The 21,731-nt window shown below is 39.6% G+C and overlaps 3 protein-coding genes across 5 annotated transcripts; 1 reads left to right on the top strand and 2 right to left on the bottom strand.

Annotated features, from left to right (window-relative positions):
• Positions 1 to 3,498: 3,498 nt before the first annotated feature.
• Positions 3,499 to 8,989, bottom strand: vps72a (vacuolar protein sorting 72 homolog a). 2 transcript variants are annotated; one of them, XM_034125380.1, is made up of 6 exons: positions 8,612 to 8,989; positions 5,883 to 6,035; positions 5,536 to 5,656; positions 5,180 to 5,374; positions 4,489 to 4,633; positions 3,499 to 4,380 (listed from the first exon to the last, which is right to left on the bottom strand). In XM_034125380.1, the coding sequence occupies exons 1-6, from the start codon at positions 8,726 to 8,728 to the stop codon at positions 3,990 to 3,992; spliced, it is 1,122 nt and encodes a 373-aa protein (XP_033981271.1). In that variant the 5' UTR covers positions 8,729 to 8,989; the 3' UTR covers positions 3,499 to 3,989. The 2 variants fall into 2 exon arrangements, with proteins under 2 accessions (XP_033981271.1, XP_033981272.1); XM_034125381.1 differs by having other exon boundaries at positions 5,180 to 5,356.
• Positions 8,990 to 9,575: 586 nt separating this feature from the next.
• LOC117477617 (leucine-rich repeat and immunoglobulin-like domain-containing nogo receptor-interacting protein 1) lies at positions 9,576 to 14,152 on the bottom strand. Of its 2 annotated transcripts, none has more exons than XM_034124333.1 (2): positions 13,813 to 14,152; positions 9,576 to 12,683 (listed from the first exon to the last, which is right to left on the bottom strand). In XM_034124333.1, exon 2 carries the CDS (start codon positions 12,650 to 12,652, stop codon positions 10,829 to 10,831), a length of 1,824 nt encoding a protein of 607 aa, XP_033980224.1. In that variant the 5' UTR covers positions 12,653 to 12,683; positions 13,813 to 14,152; the 3' UTR covers positions 9,576 to 10,828. The 2 variants fall into 2 exon arrangements, with proteins under 2 accessions (XP_033980224.1, XP_033980223.1); XM_034124332.1 differs by having other exon boundaries at positions 9,576 to 12,660; positions 13,813 to 14,141.
• A 1,540-nt stretch (positions 14,153 to 15,692) lies between these two features.
• ctss1 (cathepsin S, ortholog 1) lies at positions 15,693 to 21,521 on the top strand. Its single transcript, XM_034125371.1, has 8 exons — positions 15,693 to 15,787; positions 16,316 to 16,436; positions 16,511 to 16,633; positions 18,965 to 19,117; positions 19,205 to 19,429; positions 19,966 to 20,131; positions 20,820 to 20,925; positions 21,042 to 21,521. Exons 2-8 carry the CDS (start codon positions 16,317 to 16,319, stop codon positions 21,139 to 21,141), a joined length of 993 nt encoding a protein of 330 aa, XP_033981262.1. The 5' UTR covers positions 15,693 to 15,787; position 16,316; the 3' UTR covers positions 21,142 to 21,521.
• The last annotated feature ends 210 nt before the right edge of the window (positions 21,522 to 21,731 follow it).

The raw sequence follows: 21,731 nt of genomic DNA, 5'->3' as shown, positions 1-21,731 counted from the left end.
GGAGGATGTTTTTATTGAGGGAGCCCAGAATATCAACCGGAGAGGCTAGAGGTTGGGGTCCAAAAAAGATGACCTCGGTCTTGTTCTCGTTGAGGTTGAGGAAATGTTGGCTCAGCCAGGATTTGATCTCTGTCAAGCAGTCCATCAATAGCTGTAATGAGTTTACATTTGAATTGAGAGGCAGATATATCTGTACATCATCGGCGTAACAATGGAAGGGGATGTTGTGTTTTGTGAGATTTGAACCTAGGGGCAGTATGTACAGTAGAAAAAGGATGGGGCCCAGGATCGAGCCTTGGGGAACCCCACAGGTAAGAGGGGCTGTAGCAGAGGAGAAGGTACCTAGCTGCACTGAGAAGCTGCGGTCTGTCAGGTAGGACCTGAACCATGCAAGGGCAGAGCCTGTGATGCCTGCGGACTGTTCGAGCCGCGACAACAGGATGCTATGGTCCACAGTGTCGAAGGCAGCTGTTAGGTCTAACAGCACCAGGACAGCTGGGCTACCTGAGTCGGCGGCTAGGAGCAGATCATTAAAAACTCTTAAAAGGGCTGTTTCAGTGCTGTGCATGGGTTTGAAGCCAGACTGAAACTTTTCATGGATGCCATGCATGGTTAAAAAAGACTGCAGCTGGGCGTAGACTACTCGCTCCAGGACTTTAGATTAAAAAGGTAGCTGGGAGATGGGCCTAAAATTTACGAGAATGGAGGGGTCGAGATTTTTCTTTTTAAGCAGTGGCTGCACCACGGCATGTTTGAAGGCAGCTGGGACACATCCTGAGCTAAGAGAGGTGTTTATAAGTAATAAAATACTTGCTCCAACTGATTCTAAAACATCTCTGAGAAGGCGAGAGGGAATGCTGTCTGTTTGTCGGCCGCAGGTGCTTGACTACATCCGAGAGAGATGAGAGGGATACAGGTTCAAAGTGGTCGAGGACAGCAGGGCACATAAAAGGAGCAGGATCTGGGGTAGCACTAGTGTGGGCTAGCCTAAGCGCAGATACTTTTTCGATAAAAAATGTAAGAAACTTATCACAGAGAGTAGTCGATGGCACAATAGAAGAAACATCACAGGGATTAATTATAGAGTTGAGGACAGGTTTATGGCTGTTTTTGGAGATTAACAGAGAAATGTGCTCTGTTTTGGCTGCTTTGACTGCCGTCTGGTAGTCGGAAAGGCAAGTACGAAGGATTTCTAGGGAGACATGGAGTTTATCCTTTTTCCATTTTCTCTCTGCACGCCTGCAAGCGCGTCTGAGAGCACGAGTACAGTCATTGAGCCACGGCTCTGAGAGAACTTTGGTGCGTCTAAGCGTAAAAGGAGCAACATAATCCAATATTAGTGTACATGTCGAGTCAAACGTGGAGATCAGCTCATCCGCACTAAGAGCACAGTTCACCTCTAATTTACAGATCAGGGAAGCATTAAAAACATCATGATAATTATTATCAGAATTGTTGTCACTTACATTTTCACAATAAACTATTAATCAATTATTTGTGAACTATACATTTAACTGTATTGGTCATTCATCCTGAACAATATGGCTTTACTTTAAGTTCCTTTTTCATAAGATTATTTTAAATGAAAAAACCTGGGTTTACAGGATATTTGAAGCGAAAACATTAGCCGAGGTCAGATCAAGATCATGCTAGATGCATTTTCTTTTTTCCCCTTAGTCAAAAATCAGCTGACTGGTAAAGAACATGAAATGGAGCCTGAGCTTTTTAGTGTAAACAGCCTGGTTGCTAAGGACACAGAACAAAGACATGGCTGACTGCCTATAGCGAGATGCTCTGCTCAACATCATCAGGACTTTTCAGGAACAGCAGGAGAAAATCCGCTTGAGTGCAACGAGATCCTCTTGGCAGCGGCATCAAATCTGAATTTTGGGAACGCTCCTTCAGAAGTGAAATGTCTGCCTGAACCATCTGCTGAGGGCTGAACTGATATGGAGGACGACTCAGCTGGATCTCTACCTGAAACTCAAAAAGAGTTTCAAGGGCCGAAGTCGATCTATTCCTTGATATGCATTATATAATAGTTAAACATGTATCTTATTGCTGTTCTGTAGAGCATACGTTCAGCATCAGTACTTAGTCCAATATTTCCATTAATTACAGTAGATGTTTGTGCTTTTATTTTGAAGGCAGCTTGATGATTAGGGCAAGGTGATCTTGGTATTTATTGGAGACAGGTATAGGTGGGATTTGGCACCAGAAAAAAGGAATATGTTTTTTCACAGGGCATGCGGCAGGGAAAGAGTTGTTTGTACCGTTTTGTTTGTTTTTTAAACCCAGGAAAATAAGCGAAGCACAAACGTTATTCTTGCCTAGACAATGGATCGGTCTCTGAGTACGATTCACCATCTGGTTCCACAGTAGCAGTTTTTTTTGTTTGTCATTTGATTTGTTTGTTTTTGGTTTAGCCGTTACAGACATTTCACCGTCATCGATGTGTCAGGCTGAAGTGTAAAAGGCGAAAGGGCTGTACTGCGGCTGAAAATAACACTAATATTAGAAACAACGTGAATGCCACTTGTTTAATTTTTGTCCTTGAAACCAGGGTGATTAAATGTTTACAATATTGTTGTTTCCCACTGGGCTTTATGTAACACAGACTGGTGGAGATGGCCAAAAGCTACACCACGCTGTGCAGGGGAGAGGGATTTCAGTTCAATGTGCGAGGGGTCAGAGGTAGCCAAGCACTCAGTGTTGTTCAGCGCGACTCTGTTGCTCTGTGATTGTGCCCTGAGAGAATAAATATAGAAAACATCATTTCAAGGTCCTACAGGGACCAACAGAGCAGTATTGTTTGTGGGGATACTTGAGACTGGAGCTAAAAAAAAACAATTTTCTATTATGTTATTTACCAGGAACAGAAATAACAGCTTTTTATTATAGTTCCATGGCCGGTTCAAACAAATTCAAAATCGTTCATCTGGCTTGTTTTGATATTGTAATGTGATTTATGTGGCTGGCATTCATCAGATGTCTTGTCAATAACAAACCTTACAGACAGAAAATGGAGTCTGTTCAAATTTGGCAATGAGCAATAACAGCTTTGATTAATTAAAATGTTCACAATGACCTGCAGATAGACGCAGTAAATGAAACTCCTGGGCCCAATTTTCCCAAAATGATCTCCTGTAATTTCAGTAATGGCATTTGTCTGAATAGTAAATTAAAGTTTTAAAAAGCAAAATCGAAATGTCGTAATTTGACTTATTTTGATACCACGGTTAATCTAATTATGACACACAAACCTCACTATATGGTTAGATTCAGGGTGGATTTTAGGTTGTGAAGGGCATTTGGGATGGAATTAGATTTATTATGATGATGGATGGAGTGATACAAGCTGTAAAACACAACTACAGGCTAAAAAAAACAGTAAATGAAAAGAAAACAGGAATGCTAAGATGATGAATCTTTTCAGTGTAGCCGTTGTTCATGCGACTGATGTGTTATAAACCAGAGTTTGTAGAAATAGTAAATAGGTATTTTTCCAATGTTTCAAACATTTATTTTTGTTGAGAAATATGTACATTTGTAGAGCCCAGATATATTGACAGTAAAAAAGGCATTTCATTTAAGGAAAAACACAAAAGTCTGCCAATGTGCATCTAAAGCCAATCAGGGATTATTTTTTGTTCATTCAAACAAGATTTGTATTCTATTAGGGTGATACTGTACTAAAGATAAGATAAGATTGTTTGCCGTTTGAAGGAAAGCACCACCTGCTTGGTTTTGGTAATGTTTGATTTTCAGTAAGGTCTACTTCTTGTAATTCCATGCTCTCTCCAGTCAACAGTAGTACTGGTGTTTGCCTTCAATTGTTTCACCGACTTTGACGTAATAATCACATTGACTGCTGAATGCCTGACAGTTGTATACAAAAAGGGATTGACTCCATGTGAAGTCATTCTGCTTAAACTAATACATATAAAAAAAAGCACAAACCTTTTTTGAAAATTATTTCTGAAACTAATCTATGTTGCCATAGCACTCTGCTTGACAACCATTTTCTGGCGGGAGCTCTTTGTTGCTGAGGAGTCAAGTCCTGTCACCGCACCCGAAGTGTTTGGAAATCCATGAGCTGCCACGTATTTACGGTACGCTTCTCGGATGATGCGGAAGGCTCGTGTGTTAGCGTACGGTATGTCAGTCACCGGGTCTCGGTACAGTGCGGCCTTGTGGGTAACGGGACAAACCTCCTGGACTGGCAGCGGGGGGCTCGACTGGCCGCTGTGTGGGAACGTCGCCTCGAAGGCTTCGTCTTCGCTGAACGTTATATAAGTACGGGAGCACAGCCCCCCCGCAGGCTGCTGGGACGGCGTGCTGGGATTCTGTGCTGCAGTCTGAGGAACGTCCTGATCCAACCTTTGGTAGATGGGTAATTGAAAAACATACTTTAAACTATAAAAAAACTAAAATTCGATATGCTCTTTGTCTGTGTAAAACAATTAAGGTAGATCATATGAAACGTACCCTTCAACATCAACGTTTTCTTCTTTTAGGACCGAATGTGAAACGAGTGGCATCAGGACTGAATGGTAACGGATGGTCGGTCCGTCAAATCTCCGCTTCTTGTGGACTTGTTTCTTCTTGTCCGCCTCCAGACGTTCATAGTTCTCTACACACAGTCGGTAAAATGAACACGGTCATCTTCTTTTTAACTCATACATATTCGTTACTTATTTAGCATCAATAATCACTGGTTAAATTCATCATGATATGGTATTTACTAAGATTTTGTTTATCCATTTGCCAAACAGATGGACTACATTGATTCACATATATTATAAATACAGCTAGGGGCATCTGTTTTGCATTACAAATGTCTATGTATACTGCAATCATCAACAGAAATGCCATTAGTGTCTCACGTTGGAGAGGTTATGCAATTGACACGGCAAATAACTAAAACAGGCCTAATGTCTGTCTGAATTGTTAGGCTTTATTCAAATGTTATAGAGTACAATTAATATTGTTATTTATCCGCCTATGAAATAATATTTGAAATGTTATTTTTGTATGAAAAGAGTCAGACATGTTTGTTTGAGTCATCACAAACACATACTATATATACTGAGGCTTGAACAAAAGTACTGAACACAAGACAGAACATTTTGGGACCAAAAATCTTTATATTTGATTAACTTGAATAACATGTTCTCACCCAAAGATCGGATGTTGAGCTCTTCCGTTATTTTGGCCTCGGCCAGCAGTTCTTCCTGGGTGAGGGGCCGGTCCCGATGAGCCCCCCTCCTCCTCCGAGGGGCATCCTGACGCTCTTGCAGGCGCAGATTTGTCTTTCGGGTATGCTCGCTGGTGGACTGTCGCACAGACTTCCGTGCTAAGGAATGATACACAGCTAAACCAATTATTCATAATGTTCAAGTACTGAAACAGTTCAGTTGTGATGTAATCAGTGTGTGCTAATGAAGTGATGGTTTATGTGTTAAACCGTTTTAGTGAAGTGTTTTTGGATCATTAAGTGTGTGGGCATTTGTGTTTGTTTTTTTGCAATCTTACTTTCACCAAAATCTTGGAACTCTGGTGGGATCTTCCTTTTGAGCTCAACTTTAACTTTCTCAGTCTTCTTCTGTTCCTCCAAGGGTTTTTTTGGTTTGGGCTTCGCCACCTTTATTGGTTCCTTGGATTAAACAAAGACAAAAATCCTGTTAACTCATGATCTATTTCAATCATGTATGAATTTCTTCGTTCATGTTGTAAATCTGTCAGTAAAAATACTTGCACGTCACAAGAACAGGTCATTTTACGCTGCAGTGTCATTTTAATAAAAGGTCTCCCAGATATATATATATATAGACTGATGAAATAATTTCATTTACATATTAATATCAAATGATTGTTCCTACCTTATATGCTTTAGTAACAACCCGGCTTTTCCTTTTAGGTGCATCGTCCTCCTTGTCGCTGTCTGGCTCATCGCCCTCATCGATGTCAAAATCGCTGTCCACCACATCCTCATCCTCTGAATTTTCTCCATGATACTCATCATCTCCTGATTCCTGAAAGAAATGTATTAAACATGTCGAAATAGATTACCTGTTGATGAAACTAGCTTCAGAATTCACCATGGAGTCATCTTTTAAATCAAATTCCCTCAGTTCTTTTTTTAATGTAAATACAATGGATGTGCCACCAGTTTGAAGCTAAAGGTGTAGCATAGTGTAATTCAGTGAGGTTCTGTGACACGCATGTGTGCTAAGCATATTGTAAAGCCATAAAACCATGAGATTTACTCAGTTAAAATCTCTCCCATACAACAAGCCAGTTTATTTTTAATTGAGAAATACACGCCACTCACACAAACAGATCTAAAACAAAATCACATTCAGGAAGCGGCTCTCTCTATGCTTTTGTTTTAACCGCAAGCAAATCTCAAGGTGATACAGACATCAGGCTCATCATGGAATGTATTTACAAAGTGTAGACAAAGTGGGTTATTTTAATGTAATTGTTCATCAGCAGTATGTTTTAAAAGAGTCCTGGGAATCTGCATTTAGTCTGAGATGTTCAAAGCAAGATACAAATAACGGAGCTCTAAGGAGGAAAACAAATATGTTATTGAATACTGAGTAGCCTAAGTGCGCAGATAACACACATCCCGCTGTTATTTAATTATGACGGGAAAATCATGACAAAACATGCACGCACAAATAAAATTAGTTGAAAAACACCAACATTAATCACAAGTAGAAAATACTCAGACCTTTTAAATCACACTAGCCCTCAAATTGAAGCTTGTGCAGGAGCATGGTCACACTGTTTTATCAAATTACCAGCAGAGAGGTCTGAGGCGTCTCAGGATTGTTTTTCCTAGCTACTCTTGTCAACTCCAGCTAAACGTCAGAACAGCCGAAGCAGCTGCTGCCAAATCTCCCAAACAATTTGACCTTTGAACCAGCATCTGTCTGGAAATTACGGAGACAGGTTTTTAAATCGAAGATACCACTCGGAGTCTTTAAATGTAAATAAAGTTACTTGAATGTCGAATAATAGCATATCATCTTTTGATACACATAAATCCTAAAGCCTTGAAAGCTTTTTCTCTCTCTCTTTAAGAGTGTGACGCAGGAAAGGCTGGCACTCTCAAACAGCCTTCACAAATTTGTCAGCTGTTAAGATAAAGTCGGCCAGGAAATATTGGAGTCGTGGTCACAGTTTGGGATGAATCACTGGGCATGGTGGTTTTAATGACAAGAATCATTTGCAGACACATTTTGTGGAAGTGTCCTTTGGTGTGTTTCATATTGGTGGTAAATATATCTCTTTCATCTTTGAGAATTCATGCATCTTCTCTTTCTACGGTGGCTTCAAGTACACTTGAACTAAAAGACATGAGAAACACCTAACGGGGTTTTGTTCCACTGAACAGCACATGCTGAAGTCATGATCTTCTTAAATATAGGCTGTGTAGATGTTAGACTCAGTCTATTAGGACTGTCAAGCTAGAGGTTATACAACAGCCTTGCAATAAATGCTACGTTCATGAAGATAACACATCATTAAAATCCTCAAACTGTTCAAGAGAGTAATTGATTAAGGTTTAAGGTTAAATCAGCAGTACCATAGAATGGGTCTGTTGGAGTGTATTTGTACATTCATCCAAATGTATCAACAAGAGAAGACTAAATATAAGACACCTCAATCAAATTAGCTCTACCTACTGTGTCTACCTATCCTACCCTACCTAACCCAGTCCTTCAACAGAATGGTTTCCAATTGAAATCATTGTAGAAGATGGGTACTAGCAGTGGTGTAAAGTAACTAAGTACATTCACTCAACTACTGTACTTAAGTACTACATTACATGTTAGACGCTTTTATCCAAAGCGACTTACATACTCTGTACTGTGGACAATCCCCACAGGAGCAATTTGGGGTGAAGTGTCTTGCCCAGGGACACAACAACATGCTGACTGCAGTGGGGTTTGAACCTGTGCTCCCCTGATCCGAACACCAACGCACTAATCCACACGCCTACTATTTTTGAAATACTTGTACTTACTTGAGCATTATAATTTATTGCTACTTTGTACTTCTATTCAACTACAATTCAAAGGTAAAAAGTGTACTTTTACTCCACTACATTTATTTGATACCTTTATTTACATTACAGATTTGGATTAATAATGTGAAATATAATCAACACTTAAATAAGACTTTAGTTACACCTGGAGTATATTCACAAGCTACCCTGCAGTATACAAAGTCATTAAAACTAGCTGCACCTTTACCAGCTACACATTCATAATTCTAATCAAAACGTACAATATATATTATTCTGAAATGGTCCAATCTGCATAATGAATACTTTCCCCTTTGGGACATAAAGTATATTATGATGCTAATTCTTACAAACAACAAAACAAATACATTTAGTAACTTTGCAAACTTGTAGACAGTAACAGCCTAATATGATTTAATCTGACAATATGTACATTTAGGGCGATAATGTAAATGAAAGTTTAATAAAGCGGAGTATTTTGACCAGCTATTCAAGGGACCAAGCTAGCCAAGAGGTGATGCTAAGGTGTTAGTTAGCTGGTTTAATCTGTACCAGTCAGTTTTTGTTACTCACATCGGCAAACCCTCCATACGTGGTCTTGTAGAAATCATCCTCTTCTTCAGCATCCAGTAATTTTGACAAGCGGTTTCCCGCAGTCTTCCTCTGCTCCCGGTCCACCGCGAGAGTCATGACTGTGATTTATAAACAATGGCAAAACACGCTTCGGTATCTAGCTAGCTAATGTTGAGATAACTATCGGTCTAGGCTGTTTTTAGGGGACCGCTTTTACCTTTGGCTTACTCAATTATCTGTTCGTACCCATATTTGTTTGAGTTATAAATACGCTTTATTTCACGCTAATAGGCCTAAAAAGTGCTCGTTATTACTGACCTGTAGTAAAACAAGCTAAGAACACAGCTAATGCTAACCACTAGGAATACCTAACCAATACATCCGGTGCAGTTGATGCACTTCCGGGCTACACTACAAAATAAAACTCCTCCCAATTCCATACAATTGGTACCTTCGTTTGTGTACAATTTGATCTTATATTGATTTTATATCTATTTATTTCATTCACAGAACAATTTGGCTCCGGTACATTTAGAATGGTGGACACATCCGATGTTAGATACTGTTGTCATGGAGCCAGCAGAAAGGTAATCTATTGCCATAGCAACAGCATTATATGAACTTCACTGTGGCAGTTGTGAATAGTCTTGGTATTCGGCTTGTTTCAACAAAATAAAAATACACTTTTTTGTGTGCTCACTGCATACACAGTGTATAGCACTCTTCTAGTATTAGCACATCACTCAATTCCAACTCACAATCATACACTTGTGGTAAAGGCTAAATCCCAAGGTGACACCTTATTAGGAAGGATAAACATTCAAACGCAAACAGAGCCATTTGGGGTTTAATAACCTGCCAAAGGATTTTGCTACATGTATAGCAGGGACCAGGCAACCAGGGATCGAACGAACAACCCTCTGATTAAAGCCTAGACAAGGCTACAGCCACCCATTGGTGTTAATAGAAATAATTTATTCTGTTTGAAAGCACAACATCAGTGACACATCAACACAATAAAGTGCAGAGCTAAAGCTGGGAAATGGAAATTCATAAAAGTACAAATACAAATAATGCAAATGTACAAGTGTGCAAGGGAAGTGCAAGGACTGCAGCCAGGGTACATATGCTATTAAGCAAATTAAAATCACTAAGGATGAAAGAGCACAGGGAGAGGAGATGTATCATTTCTTTGTTCTCGTGTTGGGGGCCTATTACGACATCCTAAGGACAGAAGCTTGAACTCCTTCAGGAGTGGATGGTCCTGGCCGTCCCATATAGCATAAGCCCTTTAAGAATCTGCCTCTTATAAATGTATACGAACATTCTGGAAATATCACTCACCATATTCATGCTTTATTTCATATTAAGTTGGTGTGATTTGTTATACCTGGAGAGCCCTCATGTTTTACCTTACTCAACATAAAAATTGTATTTTTTTACATTCATGTTTTGTTTATTAAGAATTGTACAAAGCAAACATGATGCTTTAGGCATCTGATGATTCCTTCGTACATTTTGACCAAAAAACATTGAATAACCACAACAAAAATCAGCACAATAATTACATTTTATGTGTGCTTTATTTTGGAGAATTTAAAGAATACTTTAATATATGTGTGGGATATACATCTATTAATAATGAGTACAGCAGTAAATGTGACAATATTAGAATACCAGCACAGTATATAACCAAATTGAGTTTGAATGGCAGGCAATATAGATGCAAGTATTGTGTACATCTGACGTCCATCATAATTATTTCAATTTAAAAGAGCGCTATTTCACTTGTTCTTTAGAAACCATATCGCTTGTTCTTCGGAAACCAAATGAACAAAACTAACATTTGTAAATTGTTTCCATACATAAACATCAACAAAGCAATATAATCAACATGCAATTAACTGAATAATTAACATCTCTACAGCAAATGCATTATGCAAATTAAATCTTTCTTACTTTGGTTGGTTTACATTCAGGGTTTGTTATAGTGGAGCTTTTGTGTCAGAGACAGACAGGAAATGATGTGGTTAGATGTTCCTAAAACGTTACTTAGACTCTTATTAATATCTAGAATCATGCCAGCACATTTTACTTTGTCTTTTTTCCCTTTTGTAGCTCTAGCTTACATGCTTACGGATTAATTAACACTCAGTGTGTGTTGGACATACATTTGCATGCTTTGAAATTAAAGCAAAATAAAAACCTTTTATTGACTCATATTAGTTTCATGGTGAACCTGCTTGTCTCCATATAGTTGCCTTTCCCTCCGTTACTTGACTCAGCACTTCGTGGCACGTATGCTATTGTGGCTGTGTGCTTTATTTGCCCTTTACTCTTACTCCAGAAGAGCATGAAGATGAAACATACGCTCACAGAGCTGAAGAATGAAAGAAATCCAATGGTTGCAGCTACCAGTAACGTCTTTACATCAAATGAGATATTCTGGTCTCCACTCACACCTGGCGAGGCGGACGGAAAGGCAAACCAGCCTTTAAGACGCAGGTTTTTTTTGGAAGATGCTGGAAAGGCTCGGACATGAAGGCTGACGGGCATGCTGTCATTTCCTGCCGCGTTAGATGCCACACAGAAATAAACACCACTGTCCATAGGTTGGGCATAGCGAACCTCCAGCGAGCCATTAGAGAGAGCCCGTATTCTGCCAATGGGCGATAGAGGTTTTAACTGTGGGCTTATCCATGTGACCGATGGCACAGGGTCACCTTCTGCATTGCATTCAAACACCACTGTGTGTCCTTGATCTACTCTCACTTCTTGAGGTTTGCGGTTCAGAATACGAGGCTGCCGACATGTGAGCAGACCTGGGAGTTCAGCTTCAGTAAAGTCCAGAAAATACCAACCCTGCAACTGCACTGAGGTTCTGCAAGTCGGTGGATTTCCGCCAAACTCCAGATATGGTTGCCTTCGCACCACCCACAGCAGGCGGCAGTCGCATGCTAGTGGGTTGTTGTCTAGTCCCAGATTTCTCAGGGTGTCCACTGAATGGAAGGCTCCCACCTCAAGTGTGGTAAGAAGGTTTCTGGATACATTCAGAAGTCTGAAATTAGCCAAACCTCTGAATGCTCCAATATCGATACGCAGCAATGATCCCCCCACCAAATGGAGTTCTTGGAGCCGGAGCAACTCTCCAAAAAGGTTCCCATAAATGAATGTAATTGGGTTAAAAGAAAGGTCTAGGAATACAAGATATACAAGATGATGCAAAGGGGTGTAGGGGACAGCACTGAGGTTGCAGTTTCTAATAGTCAGGGATGTAAGATTTAGTCCAAAGAGACTGTTTCCTGACAGATTCTCCAGACAGCATTGAGAAATGACAAGTTCCTTGAGATGCTCTAGCTGACGGAAAGCGTAGTTTGGCAGCGTTGTGAGGCCCAATCTGTGAAAATGAAGACTCCTCAGCTCGCCAAGCTGAGTGAGCGCCTCTGTCGGCACGGCAGTGAGGTTGCAGCCATCGAGATGCAACTCTTGCAGACTGGTTAAGCCAGTGAAAGCTCGACGAGAAATAAAAACTAAGTCATTATCTGCTGCTATAATAAACTGAAGGGCAGTTAAGTCACGGAAAGTAAAATCGAGAAAAACAAGGATCTCATTTCTGCTTATGTCCAGTAACTTTAGTTTTGGCAAACCATCAAACGCCCCCACATGGATAATCTTTAGGTAGTTGCGAGCAAGACGCAGAGTTATTAGACTTTGCAAGCCGATAAATGCTTCCACCTCAATTAAAACCATGATATTGTCATTCAAATCTAAGTCTAAAAGTTGTGTCAAAGTCTGGAATTGCTGCTGCACCAGAGACTTGATCTTATTATGTGTCAAGTTTAGTAATTTAGTGTTCTGTGGGAGAATGTTGGGCACTGTAGTGAGTTGTCCATCGGAGCAGTTGACCTCCTGCAGCACGGTGTTGCAGCGGCAGGGCTGTGGACACGACCGGCGGGTTTCAGAGGAGAAGGCCACCCCCGCTGCCAACAGGAAGAGAGCTCCACAGCACAGCCATTGGTGGACGGCAATCCCCTCAAACATCTGGTGGCCTGTGTGTTAGAGAGAGAGGCAGCTGATAAAAGAGTGAGAAAGAAATATACATCATTGAAAATAGGGAGCTTTCTGCAAAACATAAATAGTACTCAAAATAATGATTATTAAAACTTTTAGGCTTCACATGAGGTATTTTCTTGATACTCGGATCCAGAATTATGTGAGAAGTTGCTCTCTCTTTATATGAACCAATAGTAAATCAACCACTATGGTGCAGTAAAAGCAAAAATATATTTCTGTACAGGAAGTCCAGTCCCAATGGTTTTATAACACTGCTCGAAGTTTAACTGCAACTGGGATAAAAGTGTCAGTTACTGTAAAATAGCTCAGTAATTACACTATATCTCCTCAAATAATTAATGCAAAAATGTATGTTGACATGATATATAAACTCATTCCTTTAAAAATGGAAACGAGAATCCTAGGTAGCAATTCAACAGAATCAGTTCATCAAACAAAATGTGTGACTGAAATGTGTTATTTAGATTGCCAAGAGAGTGCTGGAAAAAAAGTGTGATGCCACCTCAGATCTTTTCACATGTTGTATTAAACAACGCAACACTATAGAACATGTGACAAGAGGGGCAGAGAGACAAAGACTGCATTTATAGTAGTAATATTTCTTATATACATACATTATTTGCCAAAAGAGCAGCGTTTCTAAATAAAAAGAAAATAGGAAAAAATAGGTAAGCATGTTCACTAAGGCAAAAGAGGATTTTGTGTAAATATTTTTATTTTAACATTAACATTATATTGCATTTCAAAGAGCTCACTAAACATTTTACACTTAAATCATTGGATTTTTGCCTTTTTGGAAACGTGTTATATTCAATAGAGTGTATTTATGACAAAATAAGTTATTGCTGTGTTTAGGATTATCATTTTTAGGTTTTTACTTTATTTAGACACAGTTATGGGTATAGAGCTGGGGAATACTGTATAGTCAGGCACTCCCCAGAGCAGTGAGTGATGAAGACTGACACCTCCTGAACTCCTCTGAGAGCGTATACATGCTTGAGAGTGAAAACAGTGTACAAAGGTGAAATCACAGTTATTTACTGGGTGCTAACATTTTAGAGAGCTCAAGAACAATGTAAGGTACACGAAGTGATGTAAGAGTGAGAAAATCAAACATTGTAACTCACCGTCTCTTCAGTCTGGAGGGCTTGTCATTGTGATAGCTCCATTTTAACAATTTTGTGATCAAAAGGTAGAACCATTTTGCAAATATTTTTTTTCTATTATTGTCTCTGTAAACATGCACACAAAGAATGATAACTCTCAGAGCAGGGTTAATCTTCTTGGTCTTCTCGTGTCCACCTCAGAAATACATCCAAATGAAACCTGCAGTGTGAGAGAAAGAGACAGACATATCATAACGAGAAAGCCTTATCCTCCCATTCTGAATTATTCAGCTCCGGAGGAAGCGTGTTGCTGCAGTTCTGTTCCCCTGTTGCTTCGCTGTACTCATGGCAACACAAACCTGGCTCATGGACGTGTGTGTGTGCTAGGTGCATGCTGGGGGATTATATACACTAGCTCCTGGGCTGCATCCAACTCACTCTACTGGATGACAGGAGGTAGCACACAGGTCAGCCAAATGAAGAGATTTGGGCACAAACACCAGATGGGAATGAATTCAAGCACTGACACTTAGAAATACAGATATTTTTCAGATTTTTGGTCTATTAAAGCCTTTCGATGAAGACACAACTGTTGATTTGTAGTGCTGGAAGGTGGGGACAGGTCAAACTTAACCCAAAAATACATAATTTCCTTCTTACATTTATGATAGAGCGACACCAACACTGCTCCACTTCTCAGTTGGATATGCCAACACTCCCTTCAATAAGCGTTAGAAAAATAACACAGATTTGCCTGACTTTCTGCTCAGCTGAAGGATTATGAGGTGTGTATTGAAACAAAAGGTGCACGATCACCACAGAAGAAGAGCCGGTGCTGAGTCAGTCACATACCATCTGGTACCTCGGGGAATCTGCGTTCATCAGCGAAATCTCTGTCCAACATTGGAAAGGAAAATCAGTGACGAAAGCAACAGTCTTGGACAAATCAGAGCTCCTAAAGCTCCTATATCACAATGTATTTTTATCATTATTTTGCTTCGTCACTGCTACTCCCTGTGGTGGTGCCTGCTGTGATGTCTATAGGTTATTCCCTCCTGTTTATTAGACAGAGTACAGTACACAGATAAGAGAAAAGGGGATTGCAGAGATGATTTGCAACAAATGTCTTCAGCCAAATCTTACCCAGCGACATTGCAAATGACATGGTCAGCATCTTTATAGAAAAAATATTATACACCAATTGTATTTACTACAGAGTTACATCAGAAGATACCACATCATTAAGCCAGCATATAGCCACCAATACAGCCAGAAGCTAGTTAGCTTAGCATAGTGACTGAAAAGAAGTGGCAGTGGCATGCATCAAAACGTGCTTACCAGCACCGTTCAAGTTCACAAATCAAAACACTATGTCTTTTTTTAAATCTGAGAAAAAAAATCTAAGAAAAAAACAACACATAGTTGTGGTTTTACAGTGGTAAATTGTTTGACCATTTTTAGGCGCGTGCATTAACTTTTAGTCCCAATTAATAACTGCAGTTCTTCCGATATTAAGTGACTTGATGGTTTCTTGTGCAGAGAAAGTTCAAACTGAATGTGTATTGTGTTTTTATTGTTGTTTTTCTGCCAAATAATTTGTTTTTCTCATGTGTAAATGACAAACTCAATGATATGTGTTGTTTAATAATGAACCAGAAAATGGTGATCAATGGGTCTACGAGGCCTATCTCTTTCTATCAATCTATTACAGTTATTTTTTAGATAACAAATTATTATTATTGTTATATATTACTATCATGTAGCTTTTATAACTTCCACCTCTGGCAGTGGAAAGGTATTGTGGGCCTCTGCAGCTGGTTGTAAATTAGATTCACATGACAAGTTAGAGAGCAGATGAACTGAAGGACTGAGCAACAAACAAGCAACAGAGTGCAGGAGGAAGCTATACTTCCTCTTTCTAAAGGGAGAAAGGCTTTCTGGTCCGTTACAAACTTTCTTTGTTCACTTTCTCCCCTGCTGATAATTCTGCAAAAAGGTAAATGCAATCTTCTTGGTAATGCATTGAGACTGTTTTACTGATCATCTGAGTACATATCAAAAGCTAATGATGTAAAAACAAACGTTTAGCTGAGAAGGAAGCTCAAAGATTACAGTGAGACTGATTTCAACTTCTCTAGTGAGGAAATCTTTTTAAAAGTCTGCAATGCTAAAAAACCTCCTGCTGCATTTCCTGAATCAAAGTTGTACAGCACCGGATTTTCTCTGGTTGTTTTAAAGTGTGTCTTCTTTTTAGACTAGACGAGCACAGTGCACATCAACAACTAAGATATGTCAAAGTTTAGATGTTCATCTTTTTATTGTAATAAGATATCAGAAAGGAGCTAGTCAGATTGTTGATACAGAACTCAAAGCGACGTTAAGAGTAAAAAACCTAAAGAAATTCTGTTTAAATTAACAACAAAAAAACTAAAAATGTGTCCATTACATTTTTCGGTTATGGTTATAATAAAAAAAGGGATAATCTGCTCTTATAATATGACTAGTTTTGCTTCTCCCTCTGCAGGATGCATATACTTTGTGCCGTGTTGCTTTTGGCGTTTGTGATCCTCACCCACTCTTCATCTGCCTTAAATAAAGTGTGGGAGGAATGGCAAATTGAACATCGCAAGGTTTATGATAATAAGGTAAGAATGTCAGAACCATACACACACATTTTCACACACTTTATCAGATCATTTAGCCTGTGTCTTGGTTTCAGACTGAGATGGAGTTCAGGAGAGCGGTGTGGGAGAAGAACATGCTGTTAGTGTTGAGACACAACCAGGAGGCCTCAGCAGGAAACCACAGCTTCACCATGGGACTCAATCATCTCTCTGACATGGTAGGAAAACTGCTTCTCAGTCTACTGCTCAGAAAACAGGTTGTGTAAACTTCTTAGCACTGGATCCTTCACAAAACAGAAACGTCTCGACTCTTAGTCTGGAGAAAGTCAGCAGTAAAATGTAATCTAATCTTATCTAATTCAAATTAACAAGCAATTATTGAATGTATAGCTTACTGAAGTAGCCTTGAATCAACCATAAAAGACCTCTTTATATCTTTCAAGTCTGAATATATTCAACAAGATATTTTACTGCCAAACCGAAGAACGCCCTACAGTGCTCAACATTTTTGAACATGTCATCATTATTTAAGAGAGAAATGTATCACAGAGACCAGAGATAGTAAACAGGCGGATATTTCACCCTGAACATGATGTCCCTTCACTGACTCCTCTCGCTGCTAGACATTAAAGCTGGTTCATACTCATTGACATCTGCTGGCACGTGACTGATGTCACTGACCAACACTGGTAATCTGCATTAAACCTGCACCCTGCGTGGCTGAACTAAATCCTAACCTATAGAACAGCACTAATCTCGCTTTATACAAACTGATTAATTTAATCCAGTATGGCTGGGCCAATCTGGACATTCATTCTGGACCATGATTAAAGGACACCTATCATGCTATATTTAAATGATATATTGTAGGGCCATACCTATATAAGGTATATTTATACGTTTCTGTTTTCAAAATACCAAACAGATCATGCATTTTAGCCATGCCTCATTTCACTCTATGTGCTGTTTGCTGTCTACGGGGCTGATTCTGTGAGCTGCAGCCGACCACGCCCCCCTGCAGGAGAGGGGAGCCGTGCTCTGATCAAGTCAAGAGGGGGAGAAAAAAAGATCTCCGTCCTCCGTGTTTTATTATATTATTATAGGCCTATAGAGTCGTTATTCATTTGTTTTAAAGCTCAATAAATAACAAAGAAGACCTTTGACCGGCACTTTTCTAATTTTGTCCGGAAGATTTAAACTTTAACGGACATGTTGACCGGCGAAAGTAACTGAAACTGAAACTCTGCCGCACGGTCCCCTCGTTCCTTGGAAGAGGCGGAGAGGTGGGTGTTTGTCATCTGCTGGTGGACTAACCGGAGAGAATTACAGTGCTTGCCTCGACGGGGAGGGATTGCATTGAATTAAAGCAGCAGGAGCAAACGCTTGCCTCGGGGAGGGAGAAAAAAAGCCACAGCGGAGAATAAACAGAAGGGAAACCATGGCAACCATGCGCGGGAAGTCTTCTTCGCTGCTTTTGTGGCAGACTACAGCGCCACTTACAGGCCTGGCATATGTACTACAGCGTCTCCAGCGCTTTCGAGCGGCAATGGCCGGCCGTGGCCCAACCCCACATTCCCCTGATAGGTGGAGAGTTGGCCCAATAGCCGTAGCGCCACCGTCCTGACGTCAGGACAGTGTTCAAATCTGGATCAGTTTTTATCAGATCCGTTGCAGCCCCTTTTTTAGAGATTTGGGTATGGAGGAAAATAGAGAGGGTTGTGTTTTCTGACACTTGGTGAGTTCCCTGGAACACCGGGGACACGTATTCATGTATAAAAGACGTACAAAAGTGCATTTTGCATGATAGGTCCCCGTAAAGTGCATCTGGGAGGGCTAATAAAGTTACATCAAGGATTGGTGTACATGCGAAACAGTACTTGAATAGGACATTAATCATTTATGCTCAGTGAAGTGTTGATAAAGGTTTGTAGAGTCAAAACCTAGAGACTAAGGGCATTTTTTAGGCTGTGTTGGAAGGTAATAAAGAAATGTTTTACTTTGATGATGAAGACGTGAAGGACGTATGTGGGGAAGGCTAAAATGTTCTTATCGTTTTTACAGAGTTGTTGTGCTGATGCGAGAAAACTACAGTGAAAGTCAAATCTGAAGCCCACACAAAAGGACTACACAGCTAAAAATGGGGGGCGAGTTAAAGGCTTGACCTGGCGTGGCACTTTATTGAGTTCAAATAAAAATGACATAGTATTTGTGGTCTATTTTGTTCTCTTTTTCCTAAAGGCAGAAGTGTAAACTTGAATCAGAGGAACTTGTGGTTAGTTGTATGATTGCCTGCTGGTGTCTGAGGGACACTACATGCACAAATACAAACTTCCTTTGCAGATCTGTGATTCTAAAATAAATATATCAAAAGAGGGCTATAGCCTGGTTGGAGATTTGAGGATGAAAAGTTTGGAGAGAAACTTTTGGGAGAAGAAGAGGAATTTGAGGAACGCTGATATATATTTCATCATGTCCTCAAACTGCTGCTGAAATTGTTAAATGTACTGTATGTGCATGGCATATATCTATCAGCCCTCTTTTCTCTCAAGACAGCTGAGGAAGTCAATGAGAAGCTGAACGGCCTGAGGCTGGAGGAGTCAGCTGATTTCAGAAATGTCACTTTAAAGGAACCGAGAGGCTCAGCGACGCCTCAGAGTGTCGACTGGAGGAAGCACGGCCTGGTCAGTCCGGTCCAAAACCAGGTGAGCAATCATTTTAGATCAGCCATTTTAAATTGAGGGAACAAGAGCTAATAAACAACCAGTGGCAATCATTTATCTTTCTGGAAGGGGATGTGCGGGTCCTGCTGGGCCTTCAGCTCTCTGGGGGCTCTCGAGGGTCAGATGAAGAGGAGAACAGGAGTCCTGGTTCCCCTGAGTCCTCAGAACCTGGTGGACTGCAGCACCAGCGACGGGAACCACGGCTGCAGAGGAGGATACATCTCCAAATCCTTCAGCTACGTCATCCGCAACCGAGGCGTGGACTCAGAGAAGTTTTACCCCTACGAACACCAGGTAAGGAATTAACTGTCAAGGTTGTTATATTAAGAATTATTGCATTAAAGTATTGTTTTACAGTTTTGTAGTTTCTTCTTGTTTTTTTCTATATTTTGCATTTACTCGGTTTACTTGCCAAATCAACCCGCCATCAAGAGAATTTCTGATAAACAGACAAACCATCATGCCAAATATATTTCCTAAATACTTATGTAGTCTGTTGTATGTATGAAACATTAATTATAATTATATTTCAGAGCTGGATTTGTGTTTTGACAGATGTGTTGAATACAGAATGAAACTCTGTTTGTAGCTGAGGTGATATGAGAAATGTAGATTTGTACATTAATATTTACGCTGTATACATGCATTGTAATCACTCTGCATACTTAATACAAATAATACACTGTGTTGTTGTTTGATGTATATTCACCCTTAGAACAAAATCAAGATACACTTCCACACAAGTGGTTTAAGAGAATAAAACATATTTAACAGGTTGATTAAATAGATAGATACATATTATAATTAGTAAATCTCACATGTGTTTGTAGAACGGGAAGTGTCGGTATTCAGTCAGAGGAAAGGCCGGCTACTGCTCTGATTTCCACATCCTCCCTGGGGGGGATGAGGGGGCTCTGCAGGCTGCCGTGGCGTCAGAGGGGCCGGTCGCTGTGGCCCTGAACGCCATGCTGAAATCCTTCCATCTCTACAGAGGAGGTGAGGCTTCATGGACATTTAAACATTGGATGTGCAGTATGGTATCTTTTATACTTTGGTTGATGAAAACAGAACAGGCTTTGCAGTCATTTCCTGCTCCATTAATCTTATGACCATTTTAGGTTCTTTAAGGGGTGAAATCAAATGCTTAAAGTAGTATGTCTCCCTTTTGCTTCTAATCTTCTATATAATATCGTTTTCTCAGAAATTGTTTAAAAGGCCCAACTCTGCAGCTATGTATATTTTGCTCTGTTGATATATATTATCAATCCACCACTGGAAAATGTTCTTTTCATCAAATGTTGGTTCAGTTACAGACATAAAATCAAAATTGATATCACTTTCGTATTTAATTATATTAGATATTTAGAGGGATACAAAGACAGCTTGGTGGTGCACTTACATTAAGTGTTATTTTCTCAGGTGTTAAGTCCTGTATCTTATAGTTGTATTGGTCCAGTGTTGTCTTAAATGAACATTTGTTTTAATTTCTTCTTACTCTATTAACAGTTATGAATAAGATGTTTTATTCATGCTAACAGGCCCATTTTTCTCTGTGTTTAGTGATATTAATGTTTTATCTTTACAATATCCATATAGGTTGTGTGGCTGGACAGGAGAGAGTTTTAGAGCATGTCAATATTTAAAATGTTCTTAACCACTTTTATAAACCTTATGCATGTTTCAGGTTTATATAATGTACCAAACTGCAACCCAAAGTTCATAAATCACGCGGTGCTGGTCGTGGGTTACGGCACAGACGCAGGACAAGACTTCTGGCTCGTGAAGAACAGGTGAGTTTATCTCTTCTGGCTAAAAAGTGTCACAGGATTTGACAATTGTTTTTATCCCACATGTGAAGTGTATGACCTATATTAAATATTACATGTGAATGTTTTTGTGTTTGCAGTTGGGGCACCGCGTGGGGAGAAGAAGGCTTCATTCGAATTGCAAGAAACAAGAACAACCTCTGTGGTATTGCCAGTTTTGCAGTCTACCCCACGCTGTGAAAATGTTATTTATTAGATATCAAGACATTGTTCTTTGTTTTTTTTACCTGTAACACTGACACTGATACCCTGGAAGTAAAACTGGTGGATACAACAAATAAAAAATGCCTGCGTTTCCTTTCTTAAAGTTCATTTTGAAGATAGAGTTCTCTTCATGTTATCAATTTGATGTGTTTATTTAAATGTTTGTATTTAAATGTTGGCTCTGCTTCAGTGAACTTTGTGGATTTAATTAAACTCTGAATAAACTAAATATCGGTGTTCTGCCTGTTATGAAGGGTGGCATGGGAAGAAAATATTATTACTGTTGTCATATTTAGATAAAGTATTATACAGTTATTTTTATTAAGGCCTAATTATGGGTGTTGTTAATAAACTTCTTCTTCTGGATTCTTTATTGGTTTTGGTGGACAATATATTGCAGAGATGTTTAACTTGATTTCTTTGTGACACATTTATCTTCCTCCCCTTGCTGTTCTTCCTTAGACTTTATACTATTTTCCAAACTGTAGGCCTATCATTTGAAGAGCATTTTGTGAAAACACAGGTTTTACAAGTATTTATAGAGAAATGCAGTCTACTTGGAACCT

This window comes from Trematomus bernacchii, unplaced genomic scaffold (assembly GCF_902827165.1).
Source record: "Trematomus bernacchii unplaced genomic scaffold, fTreBer1.1, whole genome shotgun sequence".
NCBI lineage: Eukaryota > Metazoa > Chordata > Actinopteri > Perciformes > Nototheniidae > Trematomus > Trematomus bernacchii.
This window is presented reverse-complemented; position numbering and strand designations above follow the sequence as displayed.

Excerpts from the sequence above, each read along its gene's own strand:
- ctss1 (XM_034125371.1), top strand. The coding sequence starts at position 16,317 with ATGCATATACTTTGTGCCGTGTTGCTTTTGGCGTTTGTGATCCTCACC. Across the intron at positions 16,634-18,964 it reads TCAATCATCTCTCTGACATG|ACAGCTGAGGAAGTCAATGA; the intron begins GTAGGAAAACTG and ends TTTTCTCTCAAG. Across the intron at positions 20,132-20,819 it reads CTTCCATCTCTACAGAGGAG|GTTTATATAATGTACCAAAC; the intron begins GTGAGGCTTCAT and ends TGCATGTTTCAG.
- LOC117477617 (XM_034124333.1), bottom strand. The coding sequence starts at position 12,652 with ATGTTTGAGGGGATTGCCGTCCACCAATGGCTGTGCTGTGGAGCTCTC.
- vps72a (XM_034125380.1), bottom strand. The coding sequence starts at position 8,728 with ATGACTCTCGCGGTGGACCGGGAGCAGAGGAAGACTGCGGGAAACCGC. Across the intron at positions 5,375-5,535 it reads GTTCCAAGATTTTGGTGAAA|CTGTGTATCATTCCTTAGCA; the intron begins GTAAGATTGCAA and ends TAATTGGTTTAG. Across the intron at positions 4,381-4,488 it reads GAAAACGTTGATGTTGAAGG|GTTGGATCAGGACGTTCCTC; the intron begins GTACGTTTCATA and ends CATCTACCAAAG.